At 42.3% G+C, this 24,641-nt stretch overlaps 1 protein-coding gene across 4 annotated transcripts in view; it reads left to right on the top strand.

Moving 5' to 3' along the window:
* grid1a (glutamate receptor, ionotropic, delta 1a) overlaps window positions 1–24,641 on the top strand; it is a 301,759-nt gene that overhangs the window by 171,092 nt on the left and 106,026 nt on the right. For all 4 annotated transcript variants that reach the window (XM_064317444.1, XM_064317441.1, XM_064317442.1 and 1 more), the window contains one exon: window positions 7,107–7,391. In XM_064317444.1, the coding sequence (XP_064173514.1) occupies window positions 7,118–7,391 (274 nt within the window). In that variant the 5' untranslated portion in view covers window positions 7,107–7,117. The remainder of the gene's footprint in view (window positions 1–7,106; window positions 7,392–24,641) is intronic.

The following is a 24,641-nucleotide window of genomic DNA, read 5'->3' as shown; positions in this document are numbered from 1 at the left end:
GTGCTGTTACCCAAGAGCAGTCCTCTCCCTTCTGTTAGTATAAAGTTTGATCAAGCCTGGCCCCAGATAGAGGTTGACCGCGCTTTGGCCCCAGATAGAGGTTGACCGCGCTTTGGCCCCAGATAGAGGTTGACCGAGCTTTGGCCCCAGATAGAGGTTGACCGAGCTTTGGCCCCAGATAGAGGTTGACCGCGCTTTGGCCCCAGATAGAGGTTCACTGAGCTTTGGCCCCAGATAGAGGTTCACTGAGCTTTGGCCCCAGATAGAGGTTGACCGCGCTTTGGCCCCAGATAGAGGTTGACCGAGCTTTGGCCCCAGATAGAGGTTGACCGAGCTTTGGCCCCAGATAGAGGTTGACCAAGCTTTGGCCCCAGATAGAGGTTGACCGAGCTTTGGCCCAGATAGAGGTTGACCAAGCTTTGGCCCCAGATAGAGGTTGACCGCGCTTTGGCCCCAGATAGAGGTTGACCGAGCTTTGGCCCCAGATAGAGGTTCACTGAGCTTTGGCCTCTGATTGGTTATGAGTGTCCATGTAGACAGACCCAGGCTGACAAACCTGACTCACTTTGTCTCTGGCTACGCGTCCATGAATTTGATCAACTTTAAAATGCTGATTTCAGACTGTAGCTAAGCAAATTTCCAATTGGCAACACTGCGCGCAAATGCGTTTCTCAACTTTATAACAATAAAAATTTACACTTAGCCTCTTTGATTATTTCTGAAAATAGGGTAGCTGGACTTCATGCTTAGGCAAAGACCAAGATGAAGTCATTCATTAAAAAAATAAAATAACATAATATTCTCTCCTGCACCATTACTGTATTATTAACTACAAGTCACTGACTGTGTGAAGTGTCGGACTTGTTTGAAGCATTTCATACCGGTTGATGCGTTTGAGTCAATCGAAAGGTGAATTTGCTGTTTCATGGCATTGTAGCTGCTGTAAGTACTGAACTCGGCCCTTTGTTTAGCACTTGCATGAGAATGTGTCAATGTGCAAGACCTCAGCTTGAGCAGAATCAGTCTCTGTGCAAAATGCACCAATAGTATTCCACCCATTCAGAGGCTTCTATTGGCCCGTTCACATTCAGTGATGCTACCTTAAATAAACCTCTGTGTTTGTTCAGCAGTCTGTCTCTCTCTTCGTTCCCAATAAAACAGGACTTGAAGTAGGAGAGGCCCGCTCTCCCCGAAGCAGAGATTTTATAGCCTTTAGTCCATCATTATGCACGGACATGAGAAATAAGGCCTTTCCTCCTGGTTAGGTTAGGGTAGGGCTGGGCAGTCGTTGCTCTGGAGATTAGTCTACGTTCGCTAATGTGTTCATCAAGCTCAATCGCCACTTCTCTCAACCTCTCCACAATGTTCCCCTCCAAAACCCTGCATCATTAACCTTGTCTTGCTCGCTCATTACAGAAATACAAAGTCAGCAAACAAAAAAGCCAATGTCTATAAATTAAAATTCCAAGCGAGCCTTGGAATTTTTTTTGCCACAAAAGAGTAATTTTAATGGCAATATGTGAAAACATTATGCAATGCAGTACAAATGAGAATATGATGAATAACTACACACTTTTGTTTGTTTTTAAATACACGGTTTGCAGTTGATAGTTGAACATTAATACATATTAGAATATGTGCAATTAAAATGAATTGTTGGGTGGTCAGATTGAGACATTTTCATGGCTGAGATGGCCACTTATTACTACACTATTTAGTACTGTTGTTTGCTGTATGTCTTGAAGGAATTCCCAAATTCTTATCCCTTTTTCCATATTAACATTATCAGACTATTAGTCATGTTGAAGTAGGCATCGCTGTATTTATGAATGCTATGATATGCACTTATTGATGTGTTATTGAGCAGTTATAATTGCAATTTATTCTAGCAGACTTACTGGAATGAGATAAGTAAAATGTTTTATGACTATGCAGTATATATTGAGTGTAAGGTGAGAAGTGGCTCTTAAAAGCAGACAAAGTCCATGTGGTATTACACCCATGAAAGACAGTTTTGAAAATAACTCATTGATTAGTAGTGCCATTCAGGTCTACCACTGTAATTTAGTAAATCAAGTTGTTCATCTTTTAAATAATGCAGCTACTTTAAGCAAATGTTGTGATTGCTAATATGCAACAAACATTTTGAAAATAGACATTTATTCAAAACTCAAATGCATTTTCTTGCTGATAGCTACCTTCAACACTACTGTGTGTGCATGACCTGGTGGATAATGATGGATTTTGCATGATTCATTCTAAAACAGGAGAAAGGCTTTATTTGGTGGCAGAGGTCTTCGTATCATGAATGCAAACACATTTCCATCGAATTAACAGATCTGTTGAATCAATAGATTCAAATTGTCACGGTTGTGTGCACTATTGATTGAGCGCTATTAAAACAGTGACATTTGGGAAATTCGTTTAACATTTTCTCATGTGAGCTGCAGACAACAAGCAGGTGTATTAGCAGATGCTGAGCAGAACGTCCTTTCTCTGTATGCCTCTCTGTTTTTTCCCCCCTCTTCCATCCTCTGTCCTCTAATTCTCTCTCCTCTTTTCCACCATACCTCCTCTCTCTCTCTCTCTCTCTCTCTCTCTCTCCCCTCTTTCCCCTCTGTCTTCCATACCCCCTCCTCTCAGTCTCGTCCATCCTCCCTCCTCTCGTTTTTTTCTATCCTCTCTCCTCTCGCTCTCATCCTCTTGCTCTCTCTGTCTCGCTCTCTCAAACAGATGATGTTCCACTCTGGTTCTGTGTCTGAACTCTGACCTCTAAGTGCACCTCTTTCCAATATTAAAGAATTACACACTTTCCATTTGTTATTTTAGCTTTTTATAATACTTCAGAAAATGTTTTATTGAGCTCAGCAGGTACATGGCTTTTTCATGGCGTATGCAAGTTTAATAATGTATGTGACACCCTGCAGCTATAATCAAGAGACAGAAGCACTGAGTCTACTGCAGAATCCTTCTACTGCAGTTACACTGTATTATACTGTATACAGTATAATTACCTGTGTCTACTAAGACCTCAATAACAACATTGTAAACCTCTCAGAAAATACTGATGTTTATTCCAACATGAATACAGCTTAATAAAAATGTATTAAGGTATTTGTATCAATGTATTTGAAGCTTGGGCTATTATTTTTAATTCAGTGTTTGAAGTTTCAGTAGATGCGTACTGGGATGTGCTATATACATGTTATATGGTAAACCACCCCAACAACACCCTGCCCCGCCACCACCATTCCTGAGAGATTGGCCAAATGACAGATGGCTTCTGCCAATTTTGCTTCATGGCGTGTTCCCTCTTATTATTAGATCATAATTACCTTTAGTGAGGACTCCAAGGTCCTCTCTTCACTCACAGAGGGCTGTCATTATTCCACCTTCAACATTCCCCCAGTGCGACTCCTGACATTTCTGTTACTTTGTCCTGATGCTTAGAAATGCTAAATATGTTACAGTCCAGCAGAGCTGGTTCAGTGCGACGCAGAACAGTATTTGACTCAAATGTAACAGTTAATCCAATTGGGATAGCAGATAAAAATTAAGAATTTTTTTGCAGAAACTTAACTAAATCTAAACCCAACGGATCCTGACACAAGACCCACTCATTCAATTTGAGACATGTATGCTTTTATATTTTCATGGCTGTAGGCTTTGTTTAGTTTGAATGAGACCTCAAAATTCAAAATTCTCTAGTGCTAGCAAGCTGGCTAGATGTAAATGTGTGTAACACAATATATTTTTAAAATGCATTTTTATGTCTCAGCCTAGGCTACTTAATGTTGTTTTCTGATTGTATGCTCATCATGAGAAGAGCTAAGTTATGCCCAGCAATACCACTGCTGTTGTTAACCTGTAGGCTATCCCTGTTTTTATGGAAGACCAAATGTGTCTAAATTAAATAAATACATTGGTAATAAAATAAATACATAAGCAATTAAATAAATAAATATCTATTAATTATTTTATGCCTCTTTTGGGCTTGTGCTCACTGGGTCACATCTAATGGTATGGATCCACTTTTTTTGGCTTTTGTTATTTGTATAGCCCACGACGCCTTGTAAGTCCTCTGACTGCTAGTCCAATACTAACTCCCTGGAGCGTGACGGATTGTGTTAGCCCCCGCTGTGGGAGCATGGCCTACTCTTGCCTATTCTTCTTCTCTGTGATCATAGCTAACCCCGTCCCTTCCATGTTGATTGGCAGGCCAAGTCATGAAAGAAATAGGCATGGAAATAAATACCCCTTGAATTAAATATTCATCATATATGAATGCATATATTTTTCAGTATATGTTGTCTCGTGTACAAACCCACTAGTACATTTGCATTGCTGGCACAATGCTCAACCAGCTGAGCCATAGGATTATCATGTTAATTATTATGCAACGATGTTTGTGGACAGTCTGCTCTTCTGAAAGTGGTACAAGATATGTGCCATCAAATAGGACACATGGGTATGTTGGAAATGAACCATGCTTTAAAATCTGTATGTATATTGCCTCAGGCTGTAATACACCATACAGATTACTACTCTAGGAGTATGATTTAGGCTCTTTGATTAAGACTTAAACCTTGTCTCAATCTGCCCAGTGATAAGTACATGTTGTTTGAAGCACAGGATATATACACAGCTGTAGCTGTTGTCAAAGATCTGTGCTGATAGACCTTGATGGAGAGCAGGCTAATGTTAGCATTAGGGCTGGCCAATGTCATTTCCTGTCTTACGAGGCTTTCGGCAAATGCAAACATTTCCCTCAAAATGCAGTATTTTGTGATTAATACATATGCGCATGGGTTTACAAAGCTGTATAATTGTGGAAATGACTCCGCAGTGGGGTCACAGAGGCAGAACGATGTGGCTGGTAGACAGGGATCACCTGACTGGGGTGGGGTGGGAGGGGGTGCGCATGTCACTTCAAGGTGTCTTTGGAAAAGAAGCTTCCTCATTACCCATTCTGTTGTACGGCTTTATTGTATCCTGCATGAATGAAATTCGGTAAGCAAGTGCAACAAGCGCGTGATTTACAATGATTTAGGCCACCGCTGCAACTCTGCTGATAAATTTTCAATTTGTCACGCTAATAGTTCCCGCTTAGCTGATGTCCTAGGATGACTCACCTGTTCTGTTGCAGCATATGTTGGCTCAAAACAACAGGCCGACACCTCTGACTTTTTCCTTTGCCTTAATATACCTTTATGCTCAAATCAAGGATTTTAAATATCAGGTATTTCGGACATAGTTGCTGATTATATGAACATACACAATTACATAGCCAAACAATTGTATGTAAGAGACTGCAGACTCACTTCACAATGGATTCATCCTGTAGCTGTAGTGTTAGATCTTTGCAACTATGCCTTATTCAGACAGACAGGCGTATGTACTGAGTTGAATGGCATCTTATTTTGAGGAGTCTATTCTATGGAATGTCAGAATAGTGCGTGGTGCACTGTGAGATTCCATTTCATAGACAGTGGGTGCTTGTGCTTGTTACTTTCACATTTACTTTACACTCATTGAAGCCACTTTTTCTTTGACAAAGTTATGAACTGGATCCAAAAGGGCATTTGAAAAATGTGAACTGAAGATAAACCTGCATGATTCTAACACCCATTGTAACTTGGCACACAGTCATCACATAAAGAAGACCAGCAGAGGTCTGTATTTAATCAGCTTTAGTCCTTAACCTTGACTCATAATTAAATGAAGGTGTTCCTGTCCATCTTCACACAGAATTTCACCAAAATTAAACAGGTGCAAGTTTTAGTGTCTGGGCTCACTATCACTATCATTGCACACCTGCAAAGACACACGTTATAGCATTTATGAGGAGAAAATTTAGTACTCAAACTTAAATTGTGAATCAAAGTTGACAACTCCGGATTGAAAAATCCAAGTTGTTGTTCAAGGACACTCACTTCCTAGACCTAGCAGTGTGCATGCAGGAACAGAACATTTTAATAAGTGTCCAGATGCCATTGGATGCATGCCTAGCTCAATCTCACATCCATCAGCCTATCAGAAGGCAAAATCCAATATTCACAAGCAACAGAAGAGGGGGTTAATGAAGTGCAAATCCAAATCCAAACTCATTTGGTCTTGAATAATAATGAGTCGGAGTGATTCTTCTGCCTCTGTCTTCATTTCAGTCAACAGACCCTGAGAAATTACAGCGTCTCCCGTTTGTGACTGCTTGTTTTATCGAGATTGTTTCAAAGGTATTGATCCTATGAGTTTCTAAACAAGCACCTGTGGTAGCCTTTCTTTTGGAATGACTGTAAAATAATTACGCTGGAAAGAAAACACAATTAGCAGAGACATCATGGCCACAAAGGGGGGTGGAGGGGAGGGGGGGCTAATCAAAGCAGAACTGTTCAGTAACGAATGGCAGGTGCTGCATTTCTCCAGAAAAAATGAGAGGTGCCAGCAGTAATTGTTAGACATTTTGAAGGTTAAAATCTCAGTTCACACCACTCTGTTTGCCACATTAGGTTACAAAATGTGGGCACGGCTGCAGTGTTGTTAGACTGATCATTGTTTTAATCGTGACACATTGTGGTACTTCGTTCACACCCACACACTACAGAGTAGCACTCCCCCATGCATATGTGCAATATTTTGAAATAATCATCTTGACCTTTGCTGCTGTGTTGAATTTGGAATGCACCTTCAAAAACAAGATGGGCATTCCATAAGGATAATATGAAACAAAGATACCACACTGGTTTGCAGTCAGATCTGATATTGCAGATGGCCCAATAAAAAATCTTTTTTTTTTTCCAAAAGTATATCTGATCATGTTGGGGATTCAGCCTTTTGCATGTTCTACTGTTGAGTGGCTAATTGGTGTTTCACTCTGTGTGTGTGGCCATACATACAGTGGAAGGTAATCACATGCATTCAACTGCTGTGTGAGCTAATAATCCCTCTCTTCTCCTGTCTGTCTTTAATATGTGTGCTAACAACCACACTCTTCTGTCTGTCCAACCATCTTTAGCATGTGATCTAATAACCCCTCTCTTCTGTCTGTCTCTCTGTCTCTATTTAGCATGTGAGCTAATGACTCCTCTCTTCTGTCTGTCTCTCTTTAGCATGTGAGCTAATGACGCAGGGCATCCTGGCGCTGGTCAGCTCGACAGGCTGCGCGTCGGCCAGCGCGCTGCAGTCCCTGACGGACGCCATGCACATCCCGCACCTGTTCGTCCAGCGCAACAACGATGGGTCGCCGCGCACCGCCTGCCAGTTCAACCCCAGCCCCGACGGCGAGCGCTACACGCTGGCGGCGCGGCCGCCCGTCAGGCTCAATGACGTCGTGCTCCGCCTGGTCACCGAGCTGCGCTGGAACAAGTTCATCGTGTTCTACGACAGCGAGTATGGTGAGCGCCTGCAGATTACTGTTCACTGCTTCATCTATTCATTGGGCCCTTCCTTCCAGAGTCACGTACAGTAAGGGTTTACAACTGAGAAAAATGTGTCTCAACAAAAAATGCCTTCAATGGAGAAAAATTCCAAGTTACTCACGCATACAGTATAAGTCTAAGTCATTAATTATAACTTGGTATTAATTAAAACAAATGGTGAAATGAAAAAATGCAGGGCCAAGTTACATTAAATAATTTAGGAAGCATTGGGTGGCATTGTTTTGTAATGCAGCCTGCTTTATTTTGCGTGAGCTAAGATAGCCAACATTGTTTGTTGTAACCTTTTTGGCCTCATTTTGATATCAATACTTTTAATGGCAGGCCTAGATTTTAGTTCAGACTCCAATAGTACACAGGTGCAGCCCCATAAACAGGTCTCTGGCTGGGTGAAGCCAACAGTAGTAGTCCATGGTTTTAGGCCCAACCTTGTATTCATGTAGCTGTCTGAGTCATAAATAGGGTTGGGTACTGAATCCAGTAGCACTCGTTCCCATACACTGGTACCTACTGGACCGAATCGCAACGCAGATTTTGGTGCTTGATTTTGGTGCCGTCTTCACTAAGGGTACACTCACTCTGTTGACTCGGTCAGCGACGGCAGGACCTGAAGCAAGCTAGCTAACGTTAAACTCGGTCAAAATGGCAAAAGCAAAACTGTGCGGCTGTGTTTTACCCAAAAGGATTCAAGCAATGAGACGTGCCTTTGCAATCAAAAGGACGTATGTATATTGGTGTGTATTTATGTAATTTCTATGAAAGCAAGTGAGGGATACCCATAGTGATCTATGTGGTAGTTTGTAGAAGGTGATGCAGCTTGGTTTTTCCAAATGATAAATATACTATATGATGAGTATACTAAAGAGTTCACTGCAGCCAAAGCTATTCATAAAAAAGTGTGGTGGATGCATGGAAAGGGAAAAACCTTGCACTGTGTATTTCTCATTTATGTGTTTTGTAGTCCACTCATGCCCCCAATTCCCAACCGGCGTGGAGTATACATTTCCATAAATTGCATTTTTAATGACGTCTCACAGAAAATGTCAATAGTTATATCTGTTGGCAAATGTGTTCTGCTGTGCTAATACGATGTCTGTAGTAATGTTTTCTTGTAAATTAACTTGTTAGCATTTTAAACTTCCAATATAACATGCGTGTTTCAAATATGAATTGATGTTTTGCTATTTTCCTCTCAAATACTGTGGGAGTAATTTAAAACTGAAGTAATTTGGGATTCTTCCAAAAATTATCTTCTGAAAGGAAAGTGGGATTGTGAATGCTATCCCTGTATATTTACTTATTGCTTACTTAAAATTCACAAATGTGAAAAGGACAAAAATGAAACAAGGAATGTCTCCTTGCTGAACGAGTTTTGGGTTCACTTCCTGGCAAAGTATATCTTTTAGTCAGGTGCCATGTTGTGTAATTATTGTTGGAGGACTGGTTTTTCTGTATGTCACTGTACCCATTGTCATTCTAAACACTGGTACAGAAAACATTTGTCTTAAAGATGTTCCATAAATAGAATTTATATTTAATTTATTTACATTTCTTAATGAGACAGATTCCCTGCTGGGGGAATGTACTGTTCCTTATAATTGTTTGTTCAGATAATGTTCCCCTTGTATTCACTTGTATAAAATACACAAGCCATTCATGACATCCTTGAAAATCTATATTACATAGCTGCAGGATGCATTTAATGTAAATTAAAACATTGTATTCATATGCCATGTAATTGCTTTCATCTTCTGTTGTATTCATTCCATTGTGTTTGGTCTTAATTAGCATAGTCTATGTGTTAATTGATGTTAAAATGAGACAAGTCTCATATGAAATTACTTCAAAGGCAATTAGCATGATGAACATTTCTTACAGGCTCTGTCTTAAATTGAAATGAGTTCTTTGGCATGTTATTATTTACCAGAAGATGAAAAAGAACTAAACGCACATGTCATGTAGATGAGAAACATAAAAAATGATTTATGGAGAATAGAGGCATAAAAAAGAGTAATGAAAACAGAAACTATCCAAAATGAACTCTGACATAACCAAATTAAAAACAAAAATAAAATAATGCATACGCATTTGTAATGTAACTATAAAAAACCAAAACATTCCTTTGCCATTTAGTTTCTTTTAGTTATTTATTTATTTACTTACTTACTTGCTTGCTTATATGCCCTTGGAATTTTAGCCATGCACACAAACCCTAGAGATTAGCAAAATATTCATAAGTAGCAGTGTGGGAAAGGCAGAAAGCATTCGGATATCTTTGATGCTGTTCATCTCCTGCAGACACTTTTTTTGACCAACTTTAAACATGCGCAGTCCTGAGCGCATTAAAGCTTTCAGGATTTCAGTGAACCTACGATGACTCCATCTGCTGCAGTCCGTTTGGAGACACAATCCCAGACTGCCAAACCCCTTCACAAGGGAATAAGCCTGGTTTTCCCCTGTTTTTTTCACAGGTTCTGACAGAACAAGATACTTAACACATGAGAAGGGCCTTTGTGTGGGGGGACAGTGTCATATAATGGTTAGGAGACTAGTGACTGATAACTGCGACTGCCATTATACCCGTAATGCTTAACCTGAAATGCTTCAGGAAAATCTTTTCCTGTAGAAATGAATTGTAAAAATGTAACCTTTGCAACCTGTGTAAAGCTCTGGATATGAACTTTAGCTAAATTCTGAAATGCAATGTAGGTGCAGTGGGGGATTAATCCAGAGTACTGTAAACGTGTACACGTCAGCAAAAACTTAACAATGCAAATGAACCGCAAATCATTTTCCCAGCAAGATTAATTTTGTATTTGATAAAAATTCAGTCTTACTCCACCCACAATTGTCCATGGTTTTCACAACATGGTCCACGCCCTAACTGTTCAAATTGTTTTTTTTTTTGTTTTTTCAAAGCATAAGCACCCGGTTGGCAAATATAAATCACTAAATATTTTATTTTGTTTTACTCATTAAAAAAAACCCAAAACAACAGAAAAAAACACAAAATTAAACAGCTGTCTTCCTGTCATCATTAATTTTTCATATTACTTTGCTGTTTTCATTCATTCTGTGCCTCTGTCCCCTGCAAACCTGACCTCCAAATACCCTGTCCCTGGATTTTTTTAAATAAATGCTCTTATTGCTCAGATAAATAGTGGATGATGGAGAATGAAAAGCTGGAGGAAAAACAGGGGAGGAGAAAAGAAGGAAATTGTGCTTTTGTGAAAGAGATGACAGATGGAGGCTTGGTGGTGCAGCACCCCAGCCTTGATCCAGAGTCAGACAGCTGTATGATAATGATTAAGATGGGGACTCCAATTTACACGTCCTGCATTCCATATGGCTACTGTGTCCATGGAGGTCTGTGTCCCTGTCTAAAGCACAGCTGTGTGCGTACCTGTCCCTGTGTCCATGGAGGTCTGTGTCCCTGTCTAAAGCACAGCTGTGTGCGTACCTGTCCCTGTGTCCATGGAGGTCTGTGTCCCTGTCTAAAGCACACTGTGACATTGAGGTTATTTTGCTCACCAGGCCTCAGCCCATTTAATTGTTTTTGGGAAATTCTGGAAATACACCTGAGACAGCATTTCCCACTGCCTTCTGATTAATATATTTAATGTATTGATGATGTTGTCGATCATTCCCACATACAGGCATTGGTGACCCAGCATTCACTGGAGTTTCAATTTTTTTTATTCGCTACCTAGTAATTCAGGTGAATTTGTGTGTGTGTGTGTGTGTTTTGCCCAACTAAGCATCACATCAAAAGCAGCTTGTGCTGGAAAAGAACCAGTGGAAGCATGATAGAGGTCGATACTACAATGAATAGCAGAACTGGATCTGACAGGGGCTCTCAAACTCCTGGGGCTCTGTCCTATAGAGACTTAAGCTGAGATCAGGGAGGTGAGCTGCATTTTAAAAGTTAAACTCTTCTGGGCTGCAGAGGAGGACATGGGAGCAGAAGCAGCTGGCATGATTGCTTTGACCTCCATCGGGGCAAATGCTTCACTGTTTTTCAGACTTACAGCACTCAGCATTTATTGTAGTAAGCGGTCCTCATTCTCATTGGCTATGGTTCAGCGCGCTACAGAGCAATCCTCATTCCCATTGGCTATGGGTCATTGAACTACAGAGGTTGTTTTGAGTGTTCCAAAGAAGATTTCAGTAATTCACTGCAGTAAATAATGCAATTCGCAGAATGTAAATACAGGAAGTTCAATGTTCATTGTTTTAGAAAACAAACTCCTCTACATGTGAAGTCGTTATAATCCCAGCGTTTAAGTGGGACAAGCGTGTTCAGAACTTTATACCAGGCCGTGGGCTGTGTCTGCAAACAGAGCCAGCTCTTTAGGGGGATGTGTCATGTGACATCCTATCCTCCCGCCCCCTTTATTCACACACCCCAGCTGAAGATCTTTCTTTTGCCAGTTCTCCCCATCAGTGTGGCTCCTTGAATTTGTATGTTGCGTTCTTGCGAGTCCGGGTTGAAAGAGATTGCTTCTCCCAGGTGTATGGGTGGTTCGTGAGGCAGCAGAGACCGTTCGTGATCTCACGAGGGTGTATTTGGGGAAGTGCGAGCCATGGTGTAAAAGCGGCACAGACTCTCTCACAGGCTGTCGTTTCCCACCGTGCTGTGTGATTACACAGCACTTTCAGCCAATTAATCTCTCACACCATCCTAATATCCTAGACGTGTAATATCTCTGAAGCATTAGGAAGCGCACATTTGCTGCTCATTAGCCCGTGCGGGAGCGACAGGCATCCAGTGCAGGAAGGGAGCTGGGTGGAGAGGCTTTGTTGTATTGAATATTCGCACCATCAAACTGTTGCAGTACCTTCTGCTGGTACTGCTGTTGACTGTCACATTTCACGTTCGCTCTGTAGAGATACACATAATATACGCATAATGTACCTATTCATGTATTTATGCATCCAAAACAAAACTGAGACTTTTGCGCAGTTTGGGATTTTTTTTTTTAACCGCCTGAGCCACTGCAGGACATGCAGTAAATCATGAATATGCGAATTCAGCGGTGCTCGCTGCTGCAGTTCGCTGCAGCAGTACTTAGTGGCCGGACGATAACGCAGATGAGTAGCGGTGCGAATGATTTCAGACGGTCGGGTTTATCTGCTCCATGTGCCTGGGGCTCTCTACGGATTATGACTGCAGTGTGTCTGACTTATAAGTTAAGTTATGAATGAGTTCGGTGATGTATTAAAATGTATAGTTGCATTTTCTACTGTCTCTTGTGTGCTCACTCTGACTATAGTGACTCTGTCAGTTCCCACTCCAGAAATCTGCACCTCTTCCCTGTCTGAAAGCGCTCCAATGTGGAACACATGGTATGGGGATTTAGTTGCTGTCTTACGATCAGCTTTATAGGGTAGAAAACAGAGGTGAATAGAGTGTGACTACATTTAGAAAATATCTGCATTCAGTGAGTAACTGCAATTAGAAAATATCCTCATTCAATGATTTCAGTTGTGAGGAGGCTCTGCAGTTTATATGGTTTCAGCTGTGTATTGGTATTATGTGGCAGTCTTGTATACCAAACTCCAGCATCACCACAGGAGTACAAACTGATAGGAGAGGAACTACACATCATAGTCTCAGTTTTTAAGCAGGCTATTAATTTGTGGTTGAGAATAAAAAAAACTAAAAATATATATATTTATGTTTAAAATAGAAAATGGATACGGCTCTTATCTCAGCCCTTTGGGCTCACGGCAGGGATGTGTGAATCTGTGTAAGTCAGTAACTGCATTAAGAAAGATCCACTCATTGTTTGTAGTTAAGAGGAGGCTAATCGAATCCCAGATTCTAAAGCATCACCGCAGGTGTCTGAGCTAATTGTCGAGGTGATGCCAGGGAGGGCCTGTATTTCAGATAGCCTGTAGATGGGTGCCTAACTCTTGGGGCTGGAATTAAGAAAAAGGAGCATAATTAAAGTAACAGCCTGCATGTGTGACGAAACAAATCACCATGACTTCCAATAATGGATCTTAATCAACGCGATCAATAAGGTGACAGGACAGGTAAACATCTACGGGCTGTTTATTTACACCATAGCTTCAACCTTTCACGGTTCTTGGAAAGGCTAAACTCAATAAGTGCAGACCTGAGGCTCTCAAAAGGGGGAATTGCCACGGCCATGGCTTTTCTCTTGTTCAGGAAAAATTTATAAAAATAGGTCCATTACAAAGAGTTAAATTATGCATGCAGAGGCAGAATCAGCTTGTTTAATAAATATATTGTTTGATGGCCCATGTTAAGCTCCAGTCATTCTTGCATGGCGCTGAGCAATCGTCTCAATTCCCATTTGGATCCACATAGTCACCTGCATGACGGGCAGAAGTACATCTGCAACAATCAGAGAGCTTCAAGCACAGGCTGCAAGCAAAACCATTGCCATTTCATCAGAGTTTATTTTCATATTGCATTTTACAAAACATTCATCACAATGTGCTTCGGAGAATATCCCAGCATAAAACCACCACAAACGCAAGGGTGAAGGTGGCAAGGAGAAGCTCCCTAGGTGGTCAAGCGGATGAGGCTTTTGGGAGGAGCCAGATTCAGTAGGCAGAACCACCTCTGGCTGGCTCAGAATGGGTGTTCAGGGTAACCTGTGCGGGCAAGTCAATAAGCCTGAATTGCTTCTCAGACCTGAAGTGTGAAGGCATATGTAATGTGAAATGTGTGCCTGCATTGTGTCACATAGCTTTGACAGGAGTGCTTGAGTGTATTTGTTCATAGCATTTCCACCATTTACTGTTCTTCCACCCTGGAATCTATAAAGTTCATAGTTTTTTGTGCTTTGTCTCTGATACTGCAAGTTTGAGGATCTTGCTGGCACATTTTTACTTATCTATTTTTTGCCACTTCACATTCAAATTTGGCCCAAATTATTTGCCTGCTCATACAGAATGTTTCAAAGCAATTTAAAATGCTTAAAAACCTTTAAGAATATTTCAGTCTTTGGACTTCGTTTTTGCGAGGTAACGCTACTTAAGTAAGGTAACGGTACTTAAGTATTTACACTTGCCTCCATTATTATTTCAATAGTTAAAATAATAGAACTTGGACTTCCAAGTACACATTTAGTGTCATAAACGCATGTGTTTTACACCTACAATAAAGCAACATGAGAGATTTTTCTACTGGTTAAATGGTTTATTTTTTCACAGTTTCTGTATTTTACTGTGATTTCATTCCAGCTAGATCACTGAGAATGCTTATTCTCTGTCAAGCTGGATAGGAGCTTTACTGCCAACATTTTATGAAGAGTGGCAATGATTCTGATTTAATTATGTGTGAATAAATGCATCATTCCCAATTGAATCCATATTAAATAACGCCCCTCACACCTCATCACATTAAATTCTTAATGTGTTGAGTTATTATGATAATTCAGTTAAAATTGTGTGACAGCTCATACATATTTAGAGGTGCATTATTGAGACAAAAATTTTAAACAATGGCAAAGCAGAACAAATCAGAGACTCTCTATAATCCTGGAGTAATGCACCTTTACAAGCTGTGGCTCAGCTGATAATGAAACTAAATTAAATTTTTCCCCTAATAATGGAATTTTATGGCCACATTTATTCAAGCAGAATTGACCATTAGCTTTTTTCATATAATTGTTTTGATTTTTTTTTTCCATAAAGATTAATTCTTTATGGTCCTCTGTTTCAGGGAAATCAGCCCCTTGAGAAGTCTTCCTGAGACCATACTAATGTACAGTGCCATGAAAAAATATTTGCCCCTTTCTGATTTCTTATATTATTAGATATTTGTCACACTGAATGGTTTCAGATCTTTAGACTAAATGTTATATTAGACAAAGGGAAACAGGAAACACAAAACATATTTTTAAAATTATTATTTTATTTATTAAATGGAAAAATAATCAAATGCCCATATCGCTCATGTGAACAAGTAATCCCCCCTTAGTTACTCAATCAACCAATTAACCAAATTTAATTTATATTTATATTGAACTGATTGAACCATAGCCAGGCTTGATTGCAGCCAGCCCAGCTGACTCTTAACCTCACCCAAATATAACCTTAAATATAACCTTAGTAAATTAGTCACCACAATGTTTTGACAAGCACACTACGCCACGATAAAAGGAAATTCAAGAAGCAATGAGATAAAAGCTTGTTGAAATAAGTCATTCTGGAAAAGGGTTATACAGCTATTTCCAAGGCTCTGGATCTCCTCAAACCAGGGTGAGAGCCATTATCTTCAAATGGAGAACAATTGGAACAGCGGTGAATCTTCCCAGGAGTGGTCGATCTGGGAAAATTCCTACAAGAACTTCAGGCCTCTCTGGCCTCAACTAAGGTCAGTGTCCATGACTCTACAATAAGTAAGAGACTGGGCAAAATGGGATTCATGGGATAGAAGCAAGGCAGAAACAACAGCTAACCAAAAGAATTATGGATTGTGACCCAAACCAACTGGCTCACATTCACTCCCCCAATCGCGGCCCATCTGCTCTTCCTCTTTACTGACCCCTGACCCCATCCCGTCTCTCCCTTGATTTAATGCAAGTTGACTGGATAGGCAAGGTGCACCTTGATGGCTGGATCTGGGGGAACATCTCTGGTTTATGGTTATGGGTTATGGGTTATGGGGTTAATCCAGCGGTCCACTGTGATGTATGGCAGGAGGGGAATAAAAGGAAAAAGGGTGGTATGGACGACTTTCCACATTAGTCTTCATTAGTGTCCTGCACTACTCCACCCAGAACTGTGGAGTGGTTTCCATGTAGCCACAAATAAAGGATCCGTTCCTGGGTGGGGGAGGGGTGGGGAGGAGGGTTGGGGGGTTGATTGGGTGTGCTGCTATGCGCTGGCTTCCCTCCCTCACCGGGCTAGGGGAGCACGGCTGATTCTGTAACATAGAGAGGGTGCACGGCGTCATTAGGCACCAATACCCGTCCCGGCTCAGGAGCCGGGGCAGTGCTGATGAGGGGCCATTATTATCTGTGACCACAGTGTTCTCTCACATAGTCTGGGAACCCAGATGGACTGCAGATGAAATGCATTTGGAAGGGAAAGGATCGGAACCAAATTTTACAGAGCCAATATCGACATTAACATTGTTTTTCAAATTTATCATTCTGGCCAAGCTGTGTTCCCACTTTTTATTTTTAATTTCAATTTAATATTCAGGATGCTTTGCAGTAAATACATTATGACTCATGATGCACATATTGCCAGGAGACAAGGGGGCCCTTTGTACAGAACTGCAATGTATTAGTCTGCATATCCTGTCTACGCACTGTGCTCTCTGCTCACCTGGTCCACACTCATGTCATGTACAGGTAGTGAGCGGAACCTCTGACCTGTACACCTGTTCCCTATAAGCAGAGCTGATCCATATGCGCAGAGCTGCTCCATATGCGCAGAGCTGCTCCATATGCACGGAGCTGTCCTGTATGTGCAGAGCTGCTCTATATGCGCAGAGCTGCTCCATATGCACGGAGCTGTCCTGTATGCACAGAGCTGCTCTATATGCGTAGAGCTGCTCCATATGCGCAGAGGTGCACCACATGCACAGAGCTGTCCTGTATGCGCAGAGCTGATCCATTTTTGCAGAGCTGTTGTGTGCAGAGCTGTGCAGATCACCTCCATATTGTACAAACGTGCTGGATGTGTGCATTCAGTGCACGTATCTACTCCTTTAACACAGACTTCCCATAGGTACAGGCCTAATTCATATGCATAGATCTAATCCATATGCAGAGTGCGAGAAGAGCTATACCTTCGTACACCCAGCCATTTGCCTGGACCAACAAGGAATTTCCAGAACAAGCTGGATTTAAGCTGAATTTTAGCATACATTTGCTTGAAATCTTCACAGAGGAATAAGTGAGGGTGCGTGCATGCGTTTATATGTGTGTGTGCATGCGTGCACGGGTGTGTGTGTGTGTGTGTGTGCCTGTGTGTGTATGTGTGTGTGTGCATGAGAGAGAGGGTGTGTGCTAGAAAGACAGGGACAGAGCGCATTTCATTCCTGATCTAATGGCGGTGAGGTGCGGCAGTCGGCAGCAGTGAAAATGACTGAGCATCGGGTGTAAAAATGGAACACAGCCATCAGGAAGTGGAGCTTCTTCAATCCCGCCTCGCAAGAACAAATGTACTGGCTGTTAAATATCCGCAGCCACTTAACGGCCAATGATTATCGCTCTGCCCACCAGAAAAACAGTGCTGTGAAGACCCCAGGACCAATCAGAGCATTGGAAACAATAACAGTGATAGCTGGGCCCCCGGGTTCTGCTTCTCTTTCATCACCCAGCTGTTTAATCGGGCCGGGGCCCCAGGGGTAAATCGGAATCAAACACTTTCACTTCAGCACTTTTGGCTCCGGCGGTTCCGGGGATTAGTTTGGAAGTGAAACGGGGCGTCGGTGGCGTCGGCTGAAAGCTTTCTGCTTACCAAACAAAGCTCCGGCTCCGCTGCCAGCCAGTTTCTTTTGGGCCAGAGGAGGACAAAAGGAGGGTCTGTCCCTGTCAGGATTTCATTCCAACTTCTACTCTTACTGATTTAAATGGTGCATTTATATCATTTATATTATCCGAGACTTGCGCCAAATCATTTTTAAGCTCATTAATGTCAGAGCGGGAGGCTTTTCTTGTGCCCCTATATGATTTAGATTGGACTTAGTTTTCCTCTACAGTGGAAACTTTCTTTTGGCCTCACCAGGAGGGCATACTCTCAAGGCATACGTATCAATACTTAATACAGGGCAATACATCTGCAGACTGCATCACAACACAGTACAATAATCCAGATTTCAGCATTTGATAATGACTTAAGAAGCAGGAGAACAGAAGTGTGATCGATTTGAAAAATGAGTTAAAACTGATGGAGCTCGCAGAGCATCTGCGGTGGTACTGAGATCAGACAACACGCTCCGTTCTGAGGACATGCTGTGGTAGGGAGACAGGGTGTGTTGTATGTGTTACTGCTTCTCCTGGGCTTCCGCTACCAGCCCGAAGGGGTGAAGGATCGCCTGTAATGGCAGGTGTGCCTTACAATGGATGAAGGTGCCAAACAGGCCAAGTGGATCTTCTCTGCCAGTGATCTTTCTGGAAACATTTTTCCCGTGGTCTAATTTATGAGGGACTTGGCAACGGTGTGTGAAATTAATTGGCTAACTAAGCCAGGGTAATTGGTGGAAACGAAACCTGCATATATACCATGGAATTGCCCACCGCTGCATTAGACTGACAGCTGGTTCTGTCCAATCCAACCCCCCCCCTCCCCTTTCCTCCACCAGCTCCACCACCCACTCCCTCAGGATTCCCCTTTTTTCTCCAGTGTATAATGGTGTGTGGTATGCACTTACATTATGCAAATTTAGAAATAATTGGTGTTATTACATTCATTTTGTGACATTTCAGCTTCTGAGACCAACAAGGTTCAGTCTAATTTTATTCGTACATATAAGCATGCATATAAAAGAAGTGATTTTGACAATACCGGCGCAATTACAACTGCACATTTTCGAAAGACTGGGGGGCACAAAATGTTTGCTGCCATTTTGTGCCTACAGCACAGCAGCACTCATGGTAACCTTTTACAGGAGTGTTTGGGAAATAAGATATGGATTCCTCATGATTAGTGCCACCAATTTGTTTCCACCTTGTGACCTGCAGGAATTGAAACCTGTATTTCAATGGTCAAAGTTTTGTTTAAAATTCTAATTGAGACATTTATAAAAAACAATTAGTTGATCTAATATGGGGAGAGTCAGGAAGGAAAGTGAATATGAATAGGAGTTTAAATGCTACGAATAGCATGTCTTTGAGCTAGTGGTCCTACTCCAGGTCCTGGAGAGCCACAGGGTCTGCTGGCTTTTGTTGTTTATCAGACTTGAGTAGCACAGCATTTAATCAGTTAAATAAGTTGATTGCACAGCTAACTCAGCTCACCTGGTTTTGCTGGGTCTGAATCGGGTGGCTGATCTAAAAGGGAAGAAAAAGGCAGCAGACACTGTGGCTCTCCAGGACCTGGATTGAGTATCACTGCAGTAAATAGAAATATGCATCCACATAAAGCAGGGGTGTCCAATCTTATTTGAAAAAGGCCAGTGTTGTTGTTTTAGCCCAGCACTAAGAAATTGGACTCTACTTAAGGCTTGATTGAAGCCATGATACTTTGGCTATCATGGCTTCAATCATGGCTATCACAGGAGGGGGAGTGTGAGTGTGTTGGGGGGGGCAGGTGGTTGAACTCCGTGCCCTGACAGGCTCCGTACACAGCCTGCATGAACACAATAGTTCACCATCCTAGCTAGCTCATGGCAAGGATGGTTTAAAAAAACAAAAACAAAACAACAACATTATTTTTTCATAATTGCAGGCCATATGGACAGAAATGCAGTAAAAAGTAGACATTCTAAGCCACGCCCCCTAAAAAATGTAGACGTAACAAAGGGGAGACCATTCCTTGCCTGTCCTGATTGAACTAGAGGGCAGTATTAGTTTGGTAGTTACAGGGGTCACTTGTTAGTCAGTCAATCAATTTAGCCTGTTAGTTTTACTTTTCGTTTAACTGCTAGCTAGAATGGTAAACTATGACTAGAACTCCATGAGCCCAGAATTGTAAATTCATTTAGAAATTTAACATGCACATTGCCTTTTAACACACTATGAACACTATGCTTGACAGATGAGCTCACAGACCATTCACAATTCATATGTATATGAACAATCTGGGAATTCAATCTCATGAGTTCATGGCTAATTCTTTTTCAATATATGGTGCAGAGTCAATGAATAAAGTATGACATATTCGATTTTCATTTTCAAGGCTATGCATTCCTCACCCTTTAAAAATATTGATTGAAATTTATATTTGACATGTGGGTCAGGCTTTGCCTCGGTGGTCATTTTCAGTGTTAGAATGTGGGACACCCATAAAAAAACTGCATTCATATAAAATATGAAAAATGATGTGGTAGATTTAGTTTTCATAAATGTTAAATCATGATAGACTCCCACCTTATGCTAAAGTGTGACATTTTGACCTATTTAGATTTTCAGTTATAAATGCATTCCTTATCTGGGGATTTGTGGGGATGTGCTAGTAGACTCCGTAAGCTCGTGTGCAAATTGTGGTCATGTGCCACGTAAATAAATCAGTAAATGTTTGATATGCAGATTGTAAAAGTCATTCGTCATTTGTTGGCTCTTTACTCAACACTGCTCAGGTTTTTCCCTATTTCTCAGGTTTTGAAGTCCTGAGTGAAAACGCCTCTTTTTCCTGCCCTTCGCTCTCCATGGAGAGTATCGCTTGTGTGACCACAGGGGTGAGGGGAGGCGGAGTACAGAGGGCTGCTCCTCCTCTGGCTGCTTAGCTGGCAGGAGGCTCAGTCGACAGCAGCTGTGCCTGTTCCCCCACAGACAGAGCTACAGACTTGACAGCAGCTGTGCCGTTCCCTCCACAGACTGGGAGGCCTACCGGGCCTTGGACAGCAGCTGTGCTGTTCCTCCACAGACAGGAGGCTGGACCTTGGACAGCAGCTGTGCCTGTTCCTCCACAACTGGGAGGCCTACAGGTCCTTGGACAGCAGCTGTGCCTGTTCCCTCCCACAGACAGAGAGGCCTACAGGACCTTGGACAGCAGCTGTGCCTGTTCCCTCCCACAGACTGGGAGGCCTACCGGGCCTTGGACAGCAGCTGTGCCTGTTCCCTCCCACAGACAGGGAGGCCTACAGGGCCTTAGACAGCAGCTGTGCCTGTTCCCTCCCACAGACTGGGAGGCCTACAGGGCCTTGGACAGCAGCTGTGCCTGTTCCCTCCCACAGACAGGGAGGCCTACCGGACCTTGGACAGCAGCTGTGCCTGTTCCCTAGCACTGACAGAGAGGCCTACAGGACCTTAGACAGCAGCTGCCTCAAACACAGACATGCTAACCTGAGACTGATCAGCAATCAGCTCAAGTGTTGCCCATTGCCTTTGTTCAAACAGAAATGCTGTATACTGTATACTGTGAAAGCATTGCCTTCTTGTCATTCTCGATAGACATTGTTTGTCCTCTTGTAGGCATTTTTTTGTGCTTTTTGAATTGTATTATATCTATGCATATTCTGTCCAGTCGCCTCACTCAAGGCTTTAAGCCGCAACCGGGTTTCTTGTGTCTTGTCCGATCACCAGTTGACACGGTGACACTGCAGTGCTGTACTGTATATCCCTACTGACTGAGCTCTGCTCCGGTGGGGCTGCCGCACACAGCCGGCACTGGCATGGGTCAAATTGCACCCGAGACCATGGTGCTCACTCATGCACCGCCAGAGCCGCTTTTATCGAGCGAGCTACCCAGCAGCCCCCAACATCACTGTTAAAGTAGGAACCACGCCGGTATTAAATCCCCGTTTTTATTTGTCTTTTATTTATCTGGGTTCCATTGGTATGAAAATCTCTTCTTTCTTTTTTTTCTCAAGGCAACCTTGCCTAGACAGGTGCCAAATATTAAATCCATAAGCTGTCCTGCTCCAGAGGAGGCCTGGCATGGAGTATTGCGCAATAAATTTCTGTTTAGGAAATGATTTTTTTTAAAGCTAATATAGAGATGGAGATTTGAGACTGCAGGTGAAAGAGGGTTCTCTGCAGAGAGACTGTGCAAAATGACCGGTTCTCATGCGGTTTCGTCCGTCCACACACCTCATGTCTGTAACATCTCCTGCTCAGGTCTGTCACACCTCCTGCCTCTCAGGACCTTGGCAAAGCGCCAAGCCAAACGAGAGCTGCTGACGGCTGGTAGGAAGGCCAGGAAAGAGTTTTCTTTTTTGATCGTAAGCCAAGATAGGAATTCTCAGGATCGATTTGTGTAAGATAAAACTGAGAGGTCATGGTAGTAACAGGCTCTCTTGTGGCTCATAATAAGAGCCTCACGTTCTCAGTATTCCTGTACATGTCAGAAGAACTCATACATGTCAAAGCTGCCTGGAACAGGCATGAGCAGTAGGTTCTGGGAGCTTGAGGCTCTCTGTCTCTCTCTCTCTCGCTCTTCCTGCCTGTGATGGGCGAGAGAAATCCCTCTCATCTCTGATGCTAATTGAGGCCCTTTAGCCTACGCAGGCCTGGAAAGAGCCCCCAGGGGTCCCCTCCTTCAGCAGCCGCGCCGAGGCGGCGCTCTTTGGCGCGGTTCAGAAAGGTGGTGTCCTCTTTAAGCGGGATTTGTTCAGGATTTATCAGCCCCAGTTATGCCACACTCGGGTGTCGGCATTGAAAAAGGACTCGGCTGATGCAGTTGCTGGTAATGCAATACGCTCGTCATAATGGGAAAGGACCGCTCAGCAGCAGTGCATGTTATTTTACATTCATTTAACCGATGCCATTATCTTGGATGATTTAAATTACATTAAAAATGTGCATCTTACCTGTGCAATATACTAAAGTATAACTTATAAACATATATAAGCAAGAGTGCCAGGGCAACATACTTGGCTAACGCCACTTCTGGATCAACAGGTGTATAACATCACTAAAGCAAATGAAAGGCAATTGTGCTAACTGTAAAACATAATAAAAATGGGCAACACAGGCATGTAATATCCCTAACAAGCCACAGGCAAGATTAGCATCAATGCTTTTTTGGCCAATCCGGTCTTCTCACCACAGCCTGAAGAAAACTGGATTAGTCTAAGTGCCTTGATGCTAATAGCGCTGAGTCCAAGCAGTTATAACCAGTGTTATTTGTTCATTGTTTGTCTGTGCAGTGCTTACTTGTTTTGTTAAGCATAGGGTTGCTCTACAGTAAAGACACCATATTAGTATGATCATTATGCAAATCTCAGTTGTACTGAAATGCAAATTATTTTGCAACTGTCTTCCATTTGGTCATGGGGGGGGGGGGGGGATGCTCCTACCTTTGCATGTAAAATATGAATTTCTGCTTAATTAACCTCCCCCTGGACCAAAGAAACAGCAACCTCTTTCCACCCGTGGTAGAATTAATTTCCTGTATCTGTCAGAACTGCACAACTCATCACCATGTTCTGACACCAACTAAAAACTACATTTTTAAGCCTGTCAAACCTTGGTTGCTAAAATTTGGATTTCCTACACCTAACACCCATCCTGTCATAAATGTAGATGTAGTTCAACATGGGAATATTCCCTGTCTAGTCCGCAGAATGTGTTCAACCTGCAGAGAACAAGCCGCTGAACTTTCAGTATTTTTAAAGTGATTTTCAAGCAAGACGTGCAACTTGACTGGTAACAACATTTAATAGTTCGGCTTTGCTCTGCTTGATGTCAAACTTGGGGCAAAGCGAACTGCCCTCCACCTTTGCTGATATTAAGTGCTCCACCCAGTTCATAGTCTTGGGACTGTGCGCCTTGTCATAAATGGAGAAGTGCCTTTTCTATTAGCAGGTTGTCTTTTCACCTCAGAGCACCGTATGTGGTGGAGGAACAATGAGGCCGTCTGCCTTTCTGTCTAATCGGTTAATTAATTACTATGCCAACATCAAAGCCTGCTCTGTGGATCACCACACCATAGAAACAGTGTGGGCTCTACATGAAGGGGAAAATGGGCTCCATTTTTTTATTTTATTTTTACGATTGGTTTTTTACATCTGTACAGAAATGTGTCTTGGCTCTAACTGATGAATCTAAAACTAACCTATTTTTTTTTAGCATATTTCCCCCTGAACATGATTGCAAGTGCATCCCTCTAATGCTCACATTGGCCCTGCCGTTAGAACAATGATGGTAGTAGTAGTAGTAGTAGTAGTAGCAGCAGCAGCAAGAGTAGAATAGTAGTAGCAACAGCCATAGCAGTCGCAGTAGTAACAGTAGTAGCAGGAGCAATGGTGGTAGCAGCAGTAGTAGTAACGGTAATAGTAGTAAGGGGGGTAGTAGCAGCATTAGTAGTAAGAGTAGCAGTAGTAGCAGTAATATTAGATGTCGAGTAGAGCTTGCAGTATATGATTTGTTCTGTGGGCTTTATCTCTCCCTCTTAGTAAAACTGATAATGCTCATATCCAGCTTTACCTTTTCACCACATAATAGACGTAGGCCAGGTCTTCCTCTTGAGCAATACTGTGTCACCTTCCTATTCTCCTGATCTCTCAGCGCAAATGTGACCCTCACCCTGGCGTGCGCTAGCACTTTCTGTGCTATCATACACTCGGAAAGAGGATTGGCCCGAGATATTGTGTACTTTCACCCTGCATCGAGG

The sequence above is a fragment of the Anguilla rostrata genome, chromosome 18 (genome assembly GCF_018555375.3).
Source record: "Anguilla rostrata isolate EN2019 chromosome 18, ASM1855537v3, whole genome shotgun sequence".
In the NCBI taxonomy this organism is placed as follows: Eukaryota; Metazoa; Chordata; class Actinopteri; order Anguilliformes; family Anguillidae; genus Anguilla; species Anguilla rostrata.
This window is presented reverse-complemented; position numbering and strand designations above follow the sequence as displayed.